Source organism: Aotus nancymaae, unplaced genomic scaffold (assembly GCF_030222135.1).
Source record: "Aotus nancymaae isolate 86718 unplaced genomic scaffold, 86718_ANA_hifiasm-v0.15.2.pri h1tg000029l, whole genome shotgun sequence".
Classification (NCBI taxonomy): domain Eukaryota; kingdom Metazoa; phylum Chordata; class Mammalia; order Primates; family Aotidae; genus Aotus; species Aotus nancymaae.
The window spans coordinates 24,056,683-24,078,305 of NW_026988442.1; the positions used below are offsets into that span (position 1 = coordinate 24,056,683).

Below are 21,623 nucleotides of genomic sequence, written 5' to 3' on the forward strand. Positions count from 1 at the left end.
TAATGACAGACAGACGTCTCCTGGTTTGGAATCTCCCCTTTTGGAGCAGACAGTTCTGATAGCAGCCGTAATAGAGGAAAGTCTAGAATGCTAATCCTGAGATCTGGGTTTGAAGCCCTTTACCGCCTTGATTGCCACTTTCCTTTTCGTGAAATAAGGGAATTGCGTAAATATGAGGAGTTAATGAGATCATGGATGTGAAACAATAGGTACATGTTAGCATGTTCTTGGAAAATGGCAGCTTCAGTTTCCCCATCCATAAGCCGGGTTTGACAAGCGGCTGGCGCCCCAGCTCCTCCAAGCCACTCCGGGTCCGCAGCGCTGAGTCCCGGCCGCTAGGTGGGGACAGAATGCCGGCGTTGCCGGGAGGTGTCGCACATGCGCGCTCCTAGGCGAAGCCCCGCCTCGCACGCCCTGGCACGTCACTTCCGGCGCGAGGGGCCGGGCCGGCCGGGCCGGGAGTGCGGGTCGTTTCTGCGCGTGCTGCCGGACGAGGCTCCCGCCGCCGATTGACCCGCGCTCCGCCCATAGCCGGGCCGGTGAGTGCCCGCGAGCCCGTCCGTGTGCCCTGGGGGCCGAGGAGAGGGACCCTTGAGAGGGAAGGATCACCGGAAGTGGGTACCAGAGGCGCAAGAGACCCTAGGAAATGGGGACACCTGGGGAGGGGGTGACAGCCGGAAATGGGGGCCTCGGAAGGTTGTCCATGAGATGTGGGGTTCGGGGGCTCCAGGAGAGATGGCCTCCTGACCTCTGCTTGTTGAGAGGAAGGGGTGGAGAGGAAAGTGATGCTCCGGAAAGCGATGGGCTCCAGGTGGGGGGAGATCCCCGGCTTCACCCGTAAGTGGTGTCTGCATCTCACTCATATGTCCGCCTGTCAGCTCATTCATCAGCCTGTGACTGAACCCTGCTGGGCGCTCGGCACTGCTGAGGCCCTGGAGAGTCAACAGGAAGCTCCAGGTGGAGGGTAGAGATGAGGAGCCCAGGGTGGGGCTAGACGCATCCTTGCTCTGCCTCATCAGGTGCCCCTTTGGCGCATTGCTTAACCTATATCCCCCGCTGGTTTACAGGACCACTGCCATGTGTCAGGCACTGGGGGTGGCAGCGGACGTGGCAGACAAGCACTCTGCCCTCGTGGAACTTACATTCTAAGAGGCAGTGCTCCTTGTCCTTTTTAAAATGGTAACATTAATAGCGCTCTCACCAAATACTGTGAAAATAAAATGAGGAAATGCATAAAGGGCTAGCAATGCTTGATATATGGTAAAATGCTCAAGTGTGCATTATCTTCATTCTACTGTGATGTAAGCTTCATAAGGCAAGGAATTAGATTGTTTGTATGTGCGTTCCCAGTGCCTGTGAGCACAGTGCCTGACATATCTGGTAGGTGATCAGTAATTACTGGATAAATGAAAGGGTGGTGAAATTGAGCCTGGTTTTATGTAAATGCCCATGCCATTGGACTGTAATTTCTAAAAAAGAAATAGGAACCTAGTTTTGTGGAAAACTGGAGGGAATCACCCTCAGGTAGTTTGAGAAGGATTCAGAGAGGAGGTAACATGGCAGCTGGGTCTTGAAGGCAATTTGAGCTGTCTGATTAGGAACAAAGAAGAGAAAATTTCGGGTAGAGTGTATCAGAAGTGCACGAGGTGTTCCAAGGACGATGGGTCATCAGTTTGTTTTGACTGGCATTTAATGTGCATCAAGGTGGGGTGAGGTGGGAAATGAGGCTGGAGGTGAGGCCTATACCTTGTGAACACTAGTTTGTCTCAGGTAGACACTAGATTGCGATTGCAGGCAGCTCTTGATGACTTCCATAGAAACAAAGCCATAGTTGTTCCATTCTTCACTTAGCATACCTCTGTCAAGCAGACCAACGTCATTCAATAAATATTTATGGAGTGCAGACTATGTGTCTGACACCACGTTACATGCTGGATTTAAGATAATGAAGAAGACATACTTGGATGTTGCTCACAAATTGCCAACAGACAATTGCAACAGAATGGGAGAAGTGTAGGGGAGGCACCTCCCTTGGCCCGGGGATCAGCAAAGGCTACCTGCTCCAGGCCACCAGCATCTCTCTCCTGGATTATTACAATAACCTCTAAATGGCCTCTTTGCTTCAGTCCTCACCCACTTAGAGTCCATTCTCAAGACAACAGAGTGGTCCTTTTAAAATATATTTTTATTTATTTATTTGAAATGGAGTCTCACTCTGTCGCCCATGCTGGAGTGCAGTGACATAATCTTGGCTCACTGCAACTTCTGTTTCCTGGTTTCAAGCGATTCTCCTGCTTCAGCTTCCCAAGTAGCTGGCACTACAGGTGTGCGCCACCATGCCTGGCTAATTTTTGTATTTTTAGTAGAGACAGGGTTTCGCCATGTTGGCCAGGCTGGTCTCAAACTGCTGAACTCAGGTGATCCACCTGCCTCAGCCTCCTAAAGTGTTGGGATTACAAGTGTGAGTCACCATGCTCAGCCTGAGAAAAAAATTTAAAAATTAGCCAGGCATGTTGGTGTGCGCCTATAGTCCCAGCTACCTGGGAGGCTGGGGCAGGAGGATTGCTTGAACCCAGGAGTTCTAGGTTGCAGAGAGCTATGATTGTGCCACTGCACTTAAGCCTGGGTGACAGAGCAAGACCCTATCTCTCTCTTAAAAAACAAAAAAAGTATGGCCGGGCACGGTGGTTCATGCCTGTAATCCCAGCACTTTGGGAGGCTAAGGCAGGTGATCACCTGAGGTTAGGGGTTTAAGACCAGCCTAGCCAACATGGTGAAACCCCATCTCTACTAAAAATTCAAAAAAATTAGCTGGGCGTGGCAGCAGATGCCTGTAATCCCAGCTACTCGGGAGGCTGAGGCAGGAGAATCACTTGAATCCAGGAGGCGGAGGTTGCAGTGAGCCGAAATCATGCCATTGCACTCCAGCCTGGGTGACAAGAGCAAGACTCCATCTTTAAAAAAAAAAAAAAGTCCAGGCACAGTGGCTGAAGCCTGTAATCCCAGCACTTTGGGAGGCCCAGGTGGGCAGATCACAAGGTCAGGAGTTCGAGACCAGCCTGGCCAATATGGTGAAACCCCATCTCTACTAAAAATATAAAAAAATTAGCCGGGCATGGTGATGCATGCCTGTAATCCCAGCTAATCAGGAGACTGAGGCCAGAGGCAGGAGGCTCACTGGCGCCCGGGAGGTGAAGGTTGCAGTGAGCTAAGATTGTACCACTGCACTCCAGCCTGGGTGACAGCAAGGCTCCATCTCAGCAAAAAAAAAGTGCGTGAATTCAGGTCCTCTAAGAAGCAGACACTAGAATGAGATTAGACATGCTAGAAATTTAGAGGCAACCCCTGTGAAGAACAACACTGGGAAGGGAGCGGGAGAAGTCAGGAAGAGCCACTGACAGTGATGCAAATCAGCTCCTGTGAAGGAGCTTTGGGCAGCAAGTCTCTTCCTGCAGGGCAGTCCCAACAAAGGTTTGGCCAGGCCCTCAAGCCAAAGCTGCCTGTTGGAGTCCCATGTCTCACTCAATCAGTGCTACGAGCAGTGAGGCCACAGAGGGCTGTGGGAAGTTTTGGCTTCCCCTGGAGAGTGGATCTAGAGGGACAGCCACTGGGGCCCTTTATCAATTACGTTTTCCCAGCAGGAAATCTGATGGGCACATATTCCCAGCTGCCACGATAAGTTACATGGGTATGTGATAAAAAATTCAAACAGTACAGTAAAAATCCCCTTTCTCATCTTAAATGTTCACTTCTACAGTTATGTTCCCTAGAGGTAACCATTGGTAAGTTTCTTATATCCTTCCAGAAATTTTCTGTGCATTCACAAGTGTATATGTGTGTATACATTAAAAACATGATTATTTTCTGTACACTATTCTACAAGTTGCTTTTTTAACATGTCAATTCATAAAGAGCTGCCTAATTCCTTTTCATGACTGACTAGTACCCCATTCATATGGTAATATTACTTAACCAGTCCCCCCATCATGGGCAGTTAAGGTGTTTCTAATCTTTTATCATTATATTCAATACTTGTGAAGGCCATGTGCATATTTTGCACATATGTACAAGTATATGTCTTAGAAATGGAATTGTTGACCAAAGGGCATGTGGGTTTACATTCTGAAGATATTGACAGCTTCCCTCCAAAGAGGCTATGTCAATTTGTACTCCCAGCAGCAACAAGCATATCAGAGCACATTTTTTTTATTTTTGCCAATCTGAATCTCACAGTTTTTTTTTTTTTTTGAGACTGACTCTTGCTCTGGCTGGAGTGCAGTAGCATGATCTTGGCTCACTGCAACCTCCACCTCCCCGGTTCCAGCAATTCTCCTGCCTCAGCCTCCCGAGTAACTGGGATTACAGGCATGTGCCACCATGCCCAGCTAAATTTTGTGTTTTTAGTAGAGATGGGGTTTCACCGTGTTGGCCAGGCTGGTCTCAAACTCTTACCTCAGGTGATCCACCTGCTCGACCTCCCAAAGTGCTGGGATTACAGGCATGAGCCACCTCACCTGGCCTCAGAGTTGTTTTAATTTACATTTATTTAATGATGAATAAGGTCGAGCACCTATTCATACATTTATAAGTAAGGCCCTGGTGTTCATTAGGGAGTGTATAGTCTGCTAGAGCTGCTGGCTACCTCCCTGGGGATGCAGCCGGCCTGGGGTCAGACGTGTGTATGGTTTAGATCCAGTTCATTGCCCCCAGTTGAGAAACGCTGCTCTGAGGTTACTTGGCTTTTACAGGAAGTGTTCCTGTCCCCTGCACTGTGCTGCCCTGGGATTTGGAATAAGCACTGCTAAGCCTTGTTAACGTGGCTTAGGGCTTCTCTGTTGGCAGGGACCCTGGTAGCTAATGTCAGAAGAAAGTGACTCTCTGAGAACCAGCCCTTCTGTGGCCTCACTCTCTGAAAATGAGCTGCCGCCACCACCTGAGCCTCCAGGCTACGTGTGCTCACTGACAGAAGAACTGGTCACCAAAGCCCGGGAAGAGCTGCAGGAAAAGCCAGAATGGAGACTTCGAGATGTGCAGGCCCTCCGTGACATGGTGCGGAAGGAGTACCCAAACCTGAGCACATCCCTCGACGACGCCTTCCTGCTGCGTTTCCTCCGGGCCCGCAAGTTTGATTATGACCGAGCCCTGCAGCTCCTCGTCAACTACCACAGCGGCAGGAGAAGCTGGCCCGAAGTCTTCAATAACTTGAAGCCATCAGCCTTAAAAGATGTCCTTGCTTCCGGGTTCCTCACTGTGCTGCCCCACACTGACCCCAGGGGCTGCCATGTCGTCTGCATCCGCCCAGGTATGTCCCTAGACTGTTGTGGGGTGTGCGTGTCCAGTCTTTCTGCAGTGTGTCCATTCAGCACCCTGTCCTCCTTTCTGAGTCCCTTTTTTACCCCTCCTTTGTCATAGTCAAGGCTGTTTGGATTGCAGATGACAAAAACCTACTCAAACCAACTTCAGAAAAAAGGAAGGATTTAGTCTAAGGAGACAGGAATATATCCCAGAACCAGAAGAGAGCTGAAGGTGTGGCAGCTCTTACTAGGGCCTAGAAACAAGAACCAGAATACCACCAGGAGCCAAGACAGCCATTCTCCCTGTCTCTGCCCGATGGGCTGTTGGCCCTTAGCCACGCATTTCTGCCTTTTGCACATCTTCTTCACACTGTTTTCTGTGTATGGCTGTCCTCCTCCAGTGCATGTAGTTAAATCTGGCACCCCCTCAGCTCTCAGGTTTGCCTGACCACCCAATTAAGTGCCTCAATTCAGATTCCAGATTTCTAGTGGGGAGCATCTGGTGGGGCTGAGGAGCCTGCCCCTGGCAGCAGGATACAAGCATGGCTGCCAGGGCCCTCCCTGAGTCCTCTTTGTGGGTAGTTTGCAGTACAGGTATCAGTGCAAGGGTGTGGACTTGGCAGACACCTGGAAAGGTGCCTCCTCTGTGCCTCCTCCAACCTTTGCTTCCTTTCCTCTGTTTTGTTGAGCCACTGACAGGATTCACTTTGGATTTGTTTTTTGATCTTAGCACTTCATGGCAGTAATCAGGACACCTTACATTTCTTTGTCATGGTAGTTTATGAATGGGGGCTCTCTGCCACTAAAAGAGCATTTAGAAATACTCCCCAGCCAGGCACAGTGGCTCATACCTGTAATCTCAGCACTTTGGTAGGGCAAGGGAGAAGGACTGCTTGAGGCCAGGAGTTTGAGACCAGCCTGGGCAACATGGTGAGACCCTGTCTCTACAAAAAATTTAAAAAAAGAAAGAAAGAAATGCTCCGCAGAGAGCATTTCAACACAGTGACCAGGGGCTGCCAGAACTCAAGATTTCTGATTCTTAGGCCTGTTCTCTTCCATGACACCAAAAGCATTATGAACTTTAGAATGTTCTGCTCCACTCCTAGCTTCCATCAGACCAGAGCTGAGAGAAAAATGGAAAGTAAGATGCAGTGTTCTCCCCAAGTAAGCCAGGGAATGAGAACACACTGGTAGCCCTCTTTTGCTCATGCATGTAAACGCCCTGTTGAAGGGAAGTTTGACGGGGAGTTGACGCCTCCATGCACTTTCCTCTGCCTTTAGTCATTCCCCAAACTCTGTTTAGAGGCTAAACCATTCTCTTCAGACTTTACTGTGTATGTACCAAGACCACTGTTAATGGCTTACCTGCTATTGTAGGTACTTGCCAAAATTAGTGGTGTTTATTTTAAAATAAGCAATGCAGTGCAGATTTTAGGGCACCAGGAGACCTAGAAACCAGTCAGCAGGTTTTTCGGCTTCTCTTTACTCGACTCCTAAGAATATTACAACACAATCAGCTATTGCAACACCGATTGCACCTTTGCTTGCATGGTTTCAACCCTTTGCTCGTGAGTGAATTTTTTCCCCACATGCCTGGAGCAGATATGGACTCCTTCCCACCAACCCAGGCTTTTAGGAGGAGGCATACACAGAAACATTTGTTTTCAATTGGGCATCAGCTTTGCCTTTGTTAAAGCTCTTTTAAGACGTGATTGAAAGGAATAATATCCAGTTAAACAGAGGCAGGTTTAATTGGTAGCAATGTTAAACAGCAAGCTGGCACAATTTGGGCACAAAGATCTTTCATAAGAATTTTGCACATATCACGTATCTCATTGTTGGCAAATGTGAAGTTTTATCTTTTTTTTGAGACAAAGTCTCACTCTGTCGCTAGGCTGGAGTGCAGTGCTGCAATCTCAGCTCACTGCAACCTCCGCCTCCTGGGTTCAAGTGAGTCTTCTGCCTCAGCTTCTCAGGGGGCTGGGACTACAGGCGTGTGCCACCACGCCCATCTAATTTTTTTGTATTTTTAGTAGACGGGGTTTCACCATGTTGTCTAGGATGGTCTCAATCTCTTGACCTTGTGATCTGCCCTCCTCGGCCTCCCAAGATGCTGGGATTACAGGCGTGAGCCACTGCCCCCAGCTGTGAAGTTTTATCTTTTAAGAAAGAGGCACACAGATTTTTGCTGTGATTTTCTTGAGAATAGTGGTTAACAGTAAAAAAGGGCATTTTCATTTTTTCTTCCCCAAAGAGAGGAATGAGTCATTAAATACATGGAGCGTGTTAAAGAAGTATTCACCTTAGAAAGAGGAGTTTTATGAGGGAACATAGCACTATGCTTCATCCTCACAGTACTCCCCTCAAGGTTGTGTATGAGTCAAGACTCAGTTTTTTTGTTTGTTTGGTTTTTTGAGATAGAGTCTCCCTCTGTTGCCCAGGTTGGAGTGCAGTGGTGCGATCTTGGCTCACTGCAACCTCCGCCTCCTGAGTTCAAGTGATTCTCCTGCCTCAGCCTCCCAAGTAGCTGAGACGACAGGCATGCACCGCCATTCCCAGCTAATTTTTGTATTTTCAGTAGAGACAGCGTTTCACCATGTTGACCAGGCTTGGTCTTTAACTCTTGACCTCAAATGATCCACCTGCCTTGGCCTCCCAAAGAGTTGAGATTACAGGCGTGAGCCACTACATCTGGCCAAGACTCAGTCTTTGGGTGGCAAATGACAGAAAGCCAACTCACATTGGCCGAAACAAGCAAAAAACACAGTTGCTCAGATAACTGAAGTCCAGGTGAAACTGGATTCAGGGGCCCAAACTCTGGCACTGGAAAGCTATCTCCACTGCTGCTGTCCTCAACAGGGCCTTCATTCCCAGGCCAGCTCTTTTGCTTCCTGGGGCCTGTGAATCTCGGACTCACAGCCTCAAAACTACAAGAGGAAAGAGATCTCTTTCCCAAGGGCCAGAGTCCTAGAATTAGTCTCCTCGACTCTGCTTGACCTGGCTTGGATCACACACCGTGGCCAAAAGGATGTGCTGTCAGATTGGCCAATCGGTCCCTAGTCACTCACTCCCCTCTGAAGTCAGGAGTCAAGTCAGTTCTATCCAAACTGCATGGCTAGAGTGGGAGGAGGTAATTCCCTAAGGAAAATCAGGTTGGTACTATGAAGATAAGGGGAAATACATGACGGCGTAAAGCACAGATGTCCATGAAGGCAGGTATTATCACCCTATTCTACTTATGAGGAGATGAGGGCTCAGAGTGAGGTATTGAAGTAACTTGCCCACAGTTACACAGCTAGTAACATTCAGACCCTAAGGTGCGTCTGACTTTAGAATGCATATTTTTTTTTATGAAATGAGTCTCACTCTGTCACCGGGCTGGAATACAGTGGCACAATCTCAGCTCACTGCCACCTCCGCCTCCCGGGTTCAAGTGATTCTCCCGCCTCAGCCTCCGGAGTAGCTGGGACTACAGGTGTGCACCACCACACCGAGCTAACTTCTGTATTTTTGGTAGAGACGGGTTTTACCATGTTGGCCAGGCTGGTCTTGATCTCTTGACCTTGTGATCCACCCGCCTTGGCCTTCCAAAGTGCTGGAATTACAGGTGTGACCCACTGTGCCTGACCCAGAATGCATGCTTTTTACTTCAGAGAGAATACTTTTTACTTCAGAGAGCATACTTTTTTTTTTGAGCCAGGGTCTCGCCCTGTCACCCAAGCTGGAGTACAGTGGCATGATCATGGTCACTGCAGCCCCAACCTCCTGAGCTCATGTGATCCTCCCACCTCAGCCTTCCAAGTAGTGGGACTACAGGCACACCCTACCACACCTGGCTAACGTTTGTATATTTTGTAGAGATGGGGTTTTGCCATGTTGCCTGGGCTGGTCTTGAATTCCTGAGCTTAAGCAATCCTCCCACCTCGGCCTTCCAAAGTACTGGGATTACAGGCATGAGCCACTGTGCCCAGCCAGAGCTCATGCTTTTAACCTCAACACTCCATTGTATTTGCATTGCAAAATGTGCTGCTGTTTGGAGTTAAGAAACCAGCTGCTGCTTATTGTTCCATTTGCTAACCTAAATAGAGACACGGCTACTAGAACATCTTTCTTTTCCATTTTGAAACAACAGTGTTAGAAAGGAGATAAATCTTTGTCTGATCACTTATTTATATTAATTTCTGTAACATACTGTCAATCTCTTACAACCTTAGACAGATGGATACCAAGCAACTATCCAATTACCGAAAACATCCGAGCCATATACTTGACCTTAGAGAAACTCATTCAGTCGGAAGAAACCCAAGTGAATGGAATTGTAATTCTTGCAGACTACAAAGGAGTGAGTTTATCAAAAGCATCTCACTTTGGCCCTTTTATAGCCAAAAAGGTGATTGGCATCCTGCAGGTAAGACCCCCTGTCTGTCCTGCCTGTTTCGTGGTGGCTTTGGCTTTCCCCAGGGCCTGTCCGTTTACTGTGGGTCTCACATGATACACAAACCGCACATCCCACACCTGCAATCTGAAAAACACAAAAGCATTATGGGAAGAAATTTAAAAGTCCTATTTACCACTTGTTCTTATCAGTCTCTCAAGTACCCTCTGGAGTACGTACTTCATTGTCAAGGCAAGAGTCCAAAAAACTAGGGAACTGCTTTTTGCCTTTTTTTGGTCTGGAAGGCAGAGGAAAAATTCTCCTAACAAACAAAACTGGCTGGGCTTGGTGCCTCACGCCTATAATCCCAACACTTTGGGAGGCCAAGGCGGATGGATCACTTGAGGTCAGGAGTTTGAGACCAGCCTGGCCAACATGGTGAAACCCTGTCTCTACCAAAAATACAAAAATAGATGGGCGTTGTGGTAGGTGCCTGGAATCCCAGCTACTTGGGAGGGTGAGGCAGGAGAATCACTTGAACCCAGGAGGCAGAGGTTGCAGTGAGATGAGATCGTGCCATTGCACTCCAGCCCAGGTGAGAACTGCAAAACTCTGCCTCAAAAAAAAAAAAACCCCTAAGAAATTATGTTTCTGCCCAAGATGCTGGAGCTCCTCCTGCCCTCTGTGGACCTGGGGGATGTGGTGCTCTATTGGGCTGTATTTTGGTCAGATGCTTCATACTTCATGTTCTGTGTTTCAGAACATGAGTCACTGGGGTCTGTGGGTTCCCTACATATCTGCACCACGTTTAACAGCTTGCACAGTGCTTTTACAGCCATCAGGGCCCATTCAGTCCTTCAACGAGTCCTCTGAGATAGGCAAGGCAAGAACTATTTTTCCTTTTTGATAGATGGGGAAACTGAGACCTAGAGAAAATATAGCCTGTCACAGGTGTGACAGGTTTTGATTATTTGTTCATTCTGACCCGCCATGTGGGGTGTTGTCTTTTGTGAACTATGGGGCACCAATGATATAGTAGGTCTTCTCGCTGGCTTCCACAAATGTTTCAGTCCCTGTGGTGCACCAGGTTTATTATTTAAAGAAATCAGTGCATACGTCCAGGCGCAGTGGCTCATGCTTCTAATCCCAGCACTTTGGGAGGCCGAGGCAGGCGGATCATGGGGTTAGGAGTTCGAGACTAGGCTGGCCAACACTGTGAAACCCCATCTCTACTAAAATTACAAAAATTAGTTGGTCATGGTGGCGGGTACCTGTAATCCCAGCTACTTGAGAGGCTAAGGCAGGAGAATTGCTTGAACCTGGGAGGTGAAGGTTGCAGTGAGCCAAGATCTGCATTCCAGCCTGGGTGACAGAGCCAGACTCCGTCTCAAAAAGAAATCAGTGCACATTTGGACATTATCATAAATTTGAATTCTGACTTTGAGCCGACCCTGGCTTTCCTTCACTGGCACTCCTTTTGATGCTTCCTGCTGAACACCATGTAGTTTCAAGTGTCAGGATTAAGAGTGTAGATCAGTGTCCATCATCTAGCAAAGGGAAAAAATTAAAAAAGTTTGGGAAATGTGGTATAGCCTGTCCCTTTCTTGTAAGTTTCATTGTAAGAATTTACATGTTAAAGGCTCTGAACAGGACTACAGTTAAGGAAACCCACTTGGTTGTACTTAGTGGACTGTGTTTCTCAAACTCATTTGCCTGCTGTGGAGCCCTGTTTTGTATAACCTCTAATATCCTGAGAAATATACTTTGGCAATACTGATCTAGAAGGTCTGATATCTGCCAGATCCGTGCCTATAGATTCAGACTGTTTTCTGCTATAAGAGCAACAGCTCTTCATATGTTTGCCTCTCTTCATTTTTTTTTTTGAGACAGAGTCTCAACTCTGTCATCCAGGCTGGAGTGCAGTGGCATGTTCTTGGCTCACTGCAACCTCCACCTCTTGGGTTCAAGCAATTTTCCAGCCTCAGTCTTCCAAGTAGCTGGGATTACAGATGTGTGCCACCATGCCCAGCTAATTTTTGTATTTTTAGTAGAGATGGGGTTTCACCATGTTGGCCAGCCTGGTCTCAAACTCCTGACCTCAAGTGATCCGCCTGCCTCAGCCTCCCAAAGCACTGGGATTACAGGTGTGAGCCACCACACCCAGCCTCTGTTTGCCTCTCTTCTTACCCAGTCTTGGGTCCCAGGGAAGAATTTCCCTAAGGTCTGTCTTCCTATTTAGGCCCCACGTGGACTGTTGTTGAGACAGCCATGAGGATCAGATCAGACTTATGTATTGGAGCTGAAGATGAAGATTTAACTGTGGGGGAGGAAGGTGTGGAAAGACTCTGCAGATGTTCTAAACCCCTTTGCCTTTCCCACACAGGATGGTTTCCCCATTCGGATAAAAGCAGTCCATGTTGTGAATGAACCTCGAATATTTAAAGGCATTTTTGCCATCATAAAACCATTTCTGAAGGAGAAAATAGCAAACAGAGTAAGTGATGATCCTATTGACTTGAGATTTCTCTTTCCTCCCTCCATTGATTTATTTGTGACATCTGGAACTTGTTTATTTTTGCCCTGGGACTACTAATTTGGAAAGTAGTTACAGATAAAATAAATGAACAGTCCCTTTTTGTGAGGGGAAGATGGAAGATGAAATTAGTAAGAATGTAATATTTGCCAGTAGAGTGAGCACAGCCAGGATTTTTATTATAAGATCCTCCCAACCTCAGCAGTGTAGCAAGATCCCAGCTCTAAAAAAATTTTTTTAATTAAGTGGGTGTGCCTGGGCACAGTGGCTCACGCCTGTAATCCTAGTACTTCGGGAGGCTGAGGTGGGCCGATCACTTGAGGTCAGGAGTTTGAGACCTCTCTGGCCAACATGGTGAAACCCTGTCTCTACTAAAAATACAAAAAAATAGCCAGGTGTGGTGGCACATGCCTGTAATTGCAGCTACTTGGGAGGCTGAGGCACGAGAGCACTTGAATCTGGGAGGCAGGGATTGCAGTGCGCCAAGATCATGCTACTGTACTCCAGCCTGGGCAATAGTGAGACTCTGTCTCAACTAAAAAAAAAAATGAGGTGGGTGTGATGGCACGTGTGTAGTCTTCACTACTCAGAAGGCTGAGGTGGGAGGATTGCTCAATCTCAGGAGTTTAAGGCCGTGGTGGGCTGTGGTCTTGCCACTGTGTTCTAGCCTGGGTAACAGCAGAACACTGTCTCTAAAATAATTTTTCTTTTAAGTTACAGTCATTAGCACTGTGGGGCTTAAAAAATGCTGCATAAGCCTTTCCATTTGTCTAATATGTTGTCCCGCTGTGTAGTTTGTGGAGCAATTCAAGGTTTATGAGCTAGGTGAGTTTTTAGCTTACCTCTTATTTAAGAAGGGGTGAAGGACACTTTGAGTCTTCCTTTCTGACCCAGAAGAGCCACCTCTCTCTTCCCTTTCCCAGCACCACTCATTGAAATGGGATGGATGGTATTTTTCTCCTTCCCAAGGCCTAGGATGATCATTTCAAAGACGGCCATGAATTTTACTTGCTTTTTCTTTTTTCTTTTTTTTTTGAAAGAGTCTGGCTCTGTTGCCCAGGCTGGAGTACAGTGCTAGATCTCAGCTCACTGCAACCTCTGCCTCACAGGTTCAAGTGATTCTCCTGCCTCAGCCTCCCAAGTAGATGGGATTACAGGTGCCCACCACCACACCTGGCTAATTTTTGTGTTTTTAGTAGAAAGGGTTTCACCGTGTTGGCCGGGTTGGTCTCAAACTCCTGACCTCAGGTGATCCACCGGCCTTGGCCTCCCAAAGTGCTGGGATTACAGGCATGAGCCACCGTGCTGGGCCCTTGCTTTTTCAAAGAAGTAACATATATAGCTAGAAAATCTCAAAGTTTTAAGGGAGGGAACTTGAAATCCAGCTCCGGATTCCTAGGCTCTTTCCCTGAAGATTTGATTCATCAGCTCAGGGATCTGTGCTTTAAGATCCCCTTAGGAGATTCTGATGCACAGCTAGATTTGCAAACCACTAATTCAGTGGCTTCCCTGCCTGTGTGTGAACCCATGTGGGTCCCTAAAGATTCTGTTTGGAACTTTTACCAAAGCAGCCTTTGGACAAGTCTTTTGACATCTGTGAAATGCCCCTCTTTGGGGCCCACGATGTTCTTCCTTTGTTCCTTCATAGGTTCATTCATTCAGAAATATCTATTGATCAACTCTATGTGCAAGCATGTTCTAGATGAAAAAAACAGACCAAAATCCCTGCCCCTAGGAAGCTTATATTCTAAAGAGAGCCACAGTGAATTATGTTGTTGAGTATTAGAATGTGGTAAGTGCTACAGAGAAAAATAAAGCAGAGAAAATGATAGCATGTGTGAGGTGGGAAAGGTTGCAGTATTTAACTGAGTGGTTAGAGGTAGCGGCCTTGAGAAGCAGACATTTGAGCAAAGACTTGAGAGGTGAGGGAGTGAGCCATCTAGGTATCTGAGAGGCCAGCAAGGGCATGACCCTGATGTGGGAGCCTGCCTGGCATGCTGGGAGAGCAGCTAGGTTGGCGCAGCTGGGTCAAAACTGGAGGGGCAAGTGGTCAGAGGAGGACTCAGAGAAATAACAAGGCAAGATTGTGAGGGGCCCCTGAGTCTGTGAGGTGGGAGTGCTGGAAGGCTGTACATAGAGGAACAACCGTCAACTGACTTTCATTGAAAAGAACTTAGATTGCAGAGGGACAATAGTGGGGGTAGGGAGACCAGGTAGGTGGCCACTGAAGGAATCCAGGGGAGAAGCGATGCGACATGCTGCCATTAGTGTGGTGGTGAGGTGGCTGGATCCTGGATACATTCTGAAGGTCCAGCCAACAGGGCGTATGGTTTAAGGAAAAGAGAATTAAGGACACTCCAGGCTTTCTGGGCTGAAAAAGGAAGGGTAGGGTTGCCATTAACCTTTCTTTTCTTCATTCAGCAGACATTTATTTGGGCACCTGCCACAAAGGAGATTTCTGCATTCCTGATTAACCTAAAAACATATGTGTTATCATTTCATTTCCCTTTAGTTCTTCCTCCATGGGTCTGACTTGAACTCTCTCCACACAAGCCTTCCAAGAAGCATTCTCCCCAGGGAGTACGGGGGCACGGCTGGGGAGCTGGACACTGCCACCTGGAATGCAGTGCTGCTGGCTTCAGAAGACGACTTTGTGAAAGAGTTCTGCCAACCTGTCCCTGCCTGTGACAGCATCCTGGGCCAGGCGCTGCTGCCTGAGGGCCTGACCTCAGATGCACAGTGTGATGACTCCCTGCGAGCTGTGAAGTCACAGCTCTACTCCTGCTACTAGCCTGTCCCCCAGGGTCACCATCCTTCATTCTTTTCCTTTTTTTCTTTGGAGAGGCACAAGAATTTGAGGTGCCTTGAGTCTTGCTCCTTGTAATTAAACTACAAGATGCAGGAACAGCCTGTGAGATATGAGGGGAGCCCATTTTGGGGTTAGCCTTTGGTTACTCGAATTACTCCATGGAAGACAGGGAAAATGTCCCCACTGATTCTTAAATATTTGGGATCCCAGTTTGCAACTATTAGTCTGGAGGCTCTATCTGTTTTGTTTTGTTTTTTTGGGTTGGGGGGTGGTGATCTGGTTCTTACACATCTTGAAAGCAAGAAAAATCAGGACCAAAGTCACTTTGATCCCAGTTTCCAGGAGAAAAACCCTTTTTGGCCAGTCAGAACTACTTCTATGAAATAATTTGGCCAAACCTGCAGTGTGACCAAATGTGATACTGGGAGTTTGTGTCTTTCACAGAAACCCTAAGTACAGACCTCTGCTGCTCATCGGGAAACTTAACTAGAGATGCGGGCCCCAGCTGCTGTCACTGGGTTTGGAAAGCATCTTAACTGAATCATGCAAGCATCAGGACATAAGCAGCACTTTGTGGTCAAATGTGGAAGCCGGAAACTTCAAAGCACCTCTGGGACTCATTGGTTGAAGCTTGCAATGGAAACTTAAGTTTTCCCAAATCCACAAAGCCTTAGCCCTGGTTCTCAATAGAATCATACAGGGACCTGGCAGGAAGTGATTTTACTCAACCGAAAATACTGGATTCCAGGCCCATGTAGCTACAAGAATTCTGGTCTAGAAATCAGAAACCTGGATCCCACCCAAGTATGCAACTATAGACAAGACATGGGCCTCTGTGGGCCTCAATTTTCTCTGCAAAATGAGGCTGGATGAAATGTCGGCTAGGGCCCTTTTGGCTGTTGGGCCTCTGGGATTTGGTTTAGTTACTGAATGTTAGATTTTCTGCCTAGAAAGGTAACTATCTAGATACAAGTGGTTGGATCCTGTGGGTTTTGTTTTGTTTTTTGTGGTACACCTGTCTTTGCAAGAGAGATGTGTCACCAATTAGCCCTGCCTTTAAAGAAACTATTATGTGTATTCCTGGGACTCAGTGATACCAATTTCCTTTTTATAGTGACAGTTAAATTTTGAAAAGATGGCTTTTGTGAGGCCAGGTGAAGCGACCAGGATCTTGTATGATGAATTCCTTCCATCCCTAAGACTCTGGTACTATATTGTAAACCTGGCTATAGTAGTTAATTACTTGAGATTTTTAAATTTTGGTCTCTGGAAATGAACATAGGGGCAGGTTATTGCTGGGTCACTTCTGGGCCCCCTGCCCTCCCAGCCCCACTTGAGTTTCTCTCTTTGGTCTGGGTGAACCAGCCAGCCTGAATGTTCTGCATTTCAGCACTTTAGAACTTCTCTGTCAAGATTTTAGCCTTAGCCCAAGCACCAAATTAGATGGTTCACATGATAGCTTTCTACCTATTTCCTTTCAGATATATTCCATGTGATCATGGTGTTAAACAGTGACAAGTATTATGTGTTGTGCGTGCACCTTGTCTGTGCATTTATTAGACTAACCAGTCAAGGCAGATAGCTCAGTTAGGGAGAGCACAGTACTCTGAAATTTGAAGGCCAGTCTGTTGCTACTAAGTTGTTGATCTCTATTGCTTTTTTAAATGTCTGGAGAAGTTGTTGGTAGAAATTAATTTACTTTACCTCATTAATACAATTCTAGAGTTCTTTTCACCATGGATACTAACCCTGGATCCTCTAGGGTCCTGGCTGAGCTGGAAGTGCCAAAAAGCACTCCTGGCTGCTTCTAGTACCATCTGATGATGATGTGACCAGCATTGCTGAAAAGGCCCAAGTAGGGCAAGTGGGATGGCTGAAGGAGGGGGTTCAGAACCCAGTGGCCTGGATGGGAGAATTGGGTGGAGGCTTTCTTAGGTCCAAAGAGGGAAGACAGATAAACAAAACAAAAAACTAGGTAAAGAGGAATGACTCACTCAGCCCTGGGGTTTAAATTCTACACTGCATTCCTGGCCTCTGTCTTAACGTAGGCATGGCCAAAGCTCTCCTAGAGAATTATCTCAAAGACCAGACTTGGAGAGGCTTGTTCCTTAGGTTTTTCCAGCTGGACAAGGAAGGAGTGGTTTCACTCAGCTTCTGGAAGAAGTCGGAGCCTAAGTCATCTGCCTCCAGGAGCTGCTTGGTTTTTTTTTTTGGCTCCAAAGAGATATCAAATAGTTTTGACACCTCAGGAGGCTTGAACCAAGCTGTGAAACCACGACCTCCCTCGGTGAAAATCAAGGTGGTCTCCTTGTGGCTTCACCTGGGTGTTTGTGTCACGTTGCCTCAGCGGGGTGGGGAATGACCAACGAGGGAGCACTGTGAGCATTTCTCAGTAGAGGGGAGCACACCGGTGAGACAAACACATGAACCTCAAGAGCTGGGAGTATTTTCCTTCAGGGAGAAGTTCTGCCCCAATGTACAAACACTTGGAAATTAACTTCCCTAAATTCAAGGTAGTGTGGTGTCAGGAAATGGGACAGTAAATTAGGAGACCCAGGCTCCACCTTTACCTCACTGTGTGGCCTTGGATGAGCTGTTTAACATCCCTGAGTGATTCTGTGAGAAAGGAGATCTATACTCCAAACTTTATTCCTGGTTATCTAGTTGACTTTACTGCCACAGAGACACTGTACTCTCTCTTTTTAGAAGCTTTTTCCTTTTTTCCCCCCTCAACTGTCCTGTTATTTAGGAAATTTAGGTCTGAATGAATTGGTACCTAAAAGCTTCCAAATCAATCTGTAAGTTTCAGAATATGGGAATTTTCTTCCTCTTCTTCCCCCACATCCCATGCACATTTAACTTTTCAGGGATTCTGGAAAGTTAACATGGAATTCTGGAAAGTTGTGCCTCTTCCTAGAATCCTATTCTGCCTTCATGGGGGAGAGACTGGATGAAATCTACAGAAACCACCAGAAGTGCCACCCTGGCTTCATGTCTTGATTTTCTAACTTGCTCTTGGCAAACGTTGCTTTATTTTTAAAATTTTTTTCTTGCATTTTTTTTTTATCCTATTGCTGCTGCACATACCAACACAAAAGTAGCTTTAGAACTTTTGTATTTCATCCTGGTTTCACAAGGAGTCACTTAGCTTAAGAAGTTTACAAGTCAGGTTAGAAGACCGGGCACAGTGGCTCATGCCTGTAATCCCAGCACTTTGAGGGGATGAGGTGGGTGGATCACCAGAAGTCAGGAGTTCAAGACCAGCCTGGCCAACATGGTGAAACCCTGTCTCTACTAAAAATACAAAAATTAGCCAGGCGTGGTGGTGAGCGCCTGTAATCCCAGCTACTCAGGAGGCTGAGGCAGGAGAAAGGTCACACCATTGCACTCCAGCCTGGGCGACAAAACTCCCATCTCAAAAATAAATAGAAATAAAAAATAAATGAGCTTACAAATTTTTCCAGAAATGTGACAGTAAGAGTCATTTCTCTGAATTCCTTTATATTGAGCCTTTCTGAATTCTCCCTGGGTGGGCAATTTCTTTAAATGCTATTTGACTGTCAGCTCAATTGTGGGATTTTTTTTTTTCATTTGGGTAGCAAAAGCTAGAGTACTGCCGTGGTGATTATAATACCTTTTAAAAGTTTTACCATTTTAAAGTTGCCAGCATCTAAGGTTTTCCTTTAAAGCCTCCTTTCATTTAGGGAGTAAAATGTTAGCTAAACCAATTATATTCATGTGGCTGTCCTGTGGCCATGAGAGGTGTGGAGATACCGAACAGAAACGTGTCTACTGTTCAGGAAAGATGTCGGTTCTGGTAATGACTCTCTGCAGTGGGATCTGTTAATTTTGTAAATCTAAATTATTCTGCTCTCGGCCAGGTGCGGTGACTCATGCCTATAATCCTAGAACTTTGGAAGACCGAGGGAGGGGCAGATCATTTGAGGTCAGGAGTTCGAGACCAGGCTAGCCATCATGGCGAAACCCCACCTCTACTAAAAAATACAAAAATTAGCTGGGTGTGGTGGTGTGCACCTGTAATCCCAGCTGCTTGGTAGGCTAAGGCAGGAGAATCGCTTGAACTGGGGAGGCAGAGGTTGCTGTAAGCCGAGATCGTGCCACTGCACTCCAGCCAGGGCAACAAAGCAAGACTTCATCTCAAATACATACATACATACATACATACATACATACATACATATATACATATGTAAATTATTCTGCTGCCCTGAAATAAATTCATTCATTCTTCTGCTCTCCTGACTTGGAGAAATGGTTTACTTAAAATGCTAGTAACAAGCCATCAGTAGAGTCTATAGGAACTTGCTTCATGGGAAGGATCGATGTGATTTGTGAATGGAGATGATGGTGATGAAATTCCTACTTTTCACTGGGCTGTTTTTCTTTTCATCTCACTGGGCAGCAGGTTTAGTGAGGCAGTGAGATGCTGCTGCTGTGGATTCTTGTGGCTGTGCCTCTGCTTCTTGGCATATTAGGTAGGAACCTGTTAAAAGTGAAATACTTGAAATCTCTCTGACCAAGAGCCACTGATGGAGTGGGAGGTGAGCTAATTTTCTGACCAGCTTGGGCCATCATTTCAGCCACTGGTCACAGTCTTTGCTTCAAACTGAAATTCAGTTTGGCTTTGCGTATAGGGATACATGGTGGATTCATGTACTTCAGTGTTTGTGTCAACCAAAAGTTTATTTTTCTAGTGCATTTTCTAAGTCAAAGTGGTGAAAATATGTAATTTTAGTATGCATGACTGGGTCTGAAACAATAAAAATCCCTGAAAAGTTAAATGTGCATGGGATTCTTTTGTGATGATGGTTTGGATAAAGGTTCCAAGGTTCATTATTCACAGCCGGGGGAGAGAGAGGCTCCCCTGCAGGTGAGGGAGGGAGGGGCACTGTGATAGGACAGTGCATCCTGTAGATGCCCTGGCTGCCTCTGAGGATCATGCGCATTTAGACTGCTGCAATATGAAGAGAGAATGCAGCTAGTTACACAGAGTGGTAGAGGTGATATGCAAATTTGTACATTCTTGAGGCCCAGCTATACTACTTGGACTGGCCTTGAATCTTTCTAATGAGAGCCAGCCATTTCCGGAATGTGCATGTGGGTGGGCACACGTGTGGTAATCTCATTTAACCTTCAGCTACCCTTAATGCAGTCATGTTATTGTCCCTGTGGGGAAATTGAGGTACAGAAAAGTAGCTTCCTTGATGACATACAACTAGCCAAATACTAAGGATGGGATTCAAACCCAGAAGTGTGACAAGCCCACTATTTTCTCTGATGGTTGAAGACAAATAACCAGTCCCCAGATAGAAGAGAGAAGGTAGGACTCTTTCAGAGAGTAAGAAAGTACAAGAAATTGACTTTTTTTCCTGGCTTTTTGAAAACAGAAGCAGTGGTTATTAACCTCTGAAACCCAAATTGTAACTGAACATTTTATTCCAGAAGTAAGCCCAGACTCTGGAGGGGTAACTGGAGCATGGCTTGACCAACTCTGGTCCCATGCTTGCTAAGAGAAGCAGGCACTCTGTGCCCCAGAGGAGACAAAACTAGGTCCCCATGGTAGCTCTGGTGAGTTGATGAGTCAGTTGAGACACTCTAGCACAGGAGGTACACTTTTGGTGATGCAACAGGTTAAGTACTTAACATTGCAGCATAACCAGCCCCTTAGGTCAGCCTTCCCGAGGAAGTTGTGGAACTTCAGTCTGCTTCTCACGTATGGAAAAATGAAGCTAACTTCCAATCCTTTTCTCTCACAGCAGTCTCATAAGCCCCTTTGCTATGAGTCAGTATTTTCTTGATGCCCCCTGCCCCCTCCTTACACAGTACTGGTTTGGCACCCTTACACTCAGTGGCAGCAAAGTTTCACATTATTGCCTTTAAAGCTGGTGAGTAATAAGACCCTTTAGAGTACCACTCTTCTGAGGAAAATTGCTTTTAACCAAATACTCATGCTCTTTCCTGAGTAGGTGCCAGCCACTAGGAATATGCTGACCTAGTAAAAGACATGAGTCACTGCCTTCAGTTGACTAACTTTACTTTGTTAGTGATGGGTAAAGGAACAAGCACTCTGGGCCCCAGAGTAGACAAAAACTAGGTGCCCATGGGAGATCTGGTGAGTTGGTGATGAGTCATTAGCGGGCCAGATGACCCCTACACGTCTCTACATCTTGTCTCTCATATCCTTATGGGCCAAGAGACAATGAGGTCTAATTGAAAAAAGAACTCTTAAGCCAAGCCCTGGGTTTCTCTGTTTCGCCTCTTACTGAGTAACCACAGGCAAGACATTATCTTCTCTAAGCCTCAAACTGACATATAAAAGGAAGGAGGGAGGGAAATAATCACCACCTTACAGGCATGTGAATACTGTCTATTTAATGCTTGTACACGTACCTATCTATGTGGTTTCTATCATTCTTCTTCACCTGAGGACATAGGCATGGTGTAGCCTGAGTCATCCACCAGTAATCTGGACATCACTGAGTTGGGTGCCTAGGTAACAGCATGGATAGACCAACACAAAAGGGGTAGAGATGAAGAGCAGCTTCCATTAATAAGCATAAGCCTATCTGTTATCAATCTGCACAGATCAAG

At 46.5% G+C, this 21,623-nt stretch overlaps 1 protein-coding gene across 1 annotated transcript; it reads left to right on the top strand.

The window, feature by feature from the left end:
* The first annotated feature begins 537 nt into the window (after positions 1 to 537).
* On the top strand, positions 538 to 20,871 carry TTPAL (alpha tocopherol transfer protein like). Its single transcript, XM_012467236.2, has 5 exons — positions 538 to 614; positions 4,843 to 5,302; positions 9,509 to 9,702; positions 12,053 to 12,163; positions 14,715 to 20,871. The coding sequence occupies exons 2-5, from the start codon at positions 4,858 to 4,860 to the stop codon at positions 14,991 to 14,993; spliced, it is 1,029 nt and encodes a 342-aa protein (XP_012322659.2). The 5' UTR covers positions 538 to 614; positions 4,843 to 4,857; the 3' UTR covers positions 14,994 to 20,871.
* The last annotated feature ends 752 nt before the right edge of the window (positions 20,872 to 21,623 follow it).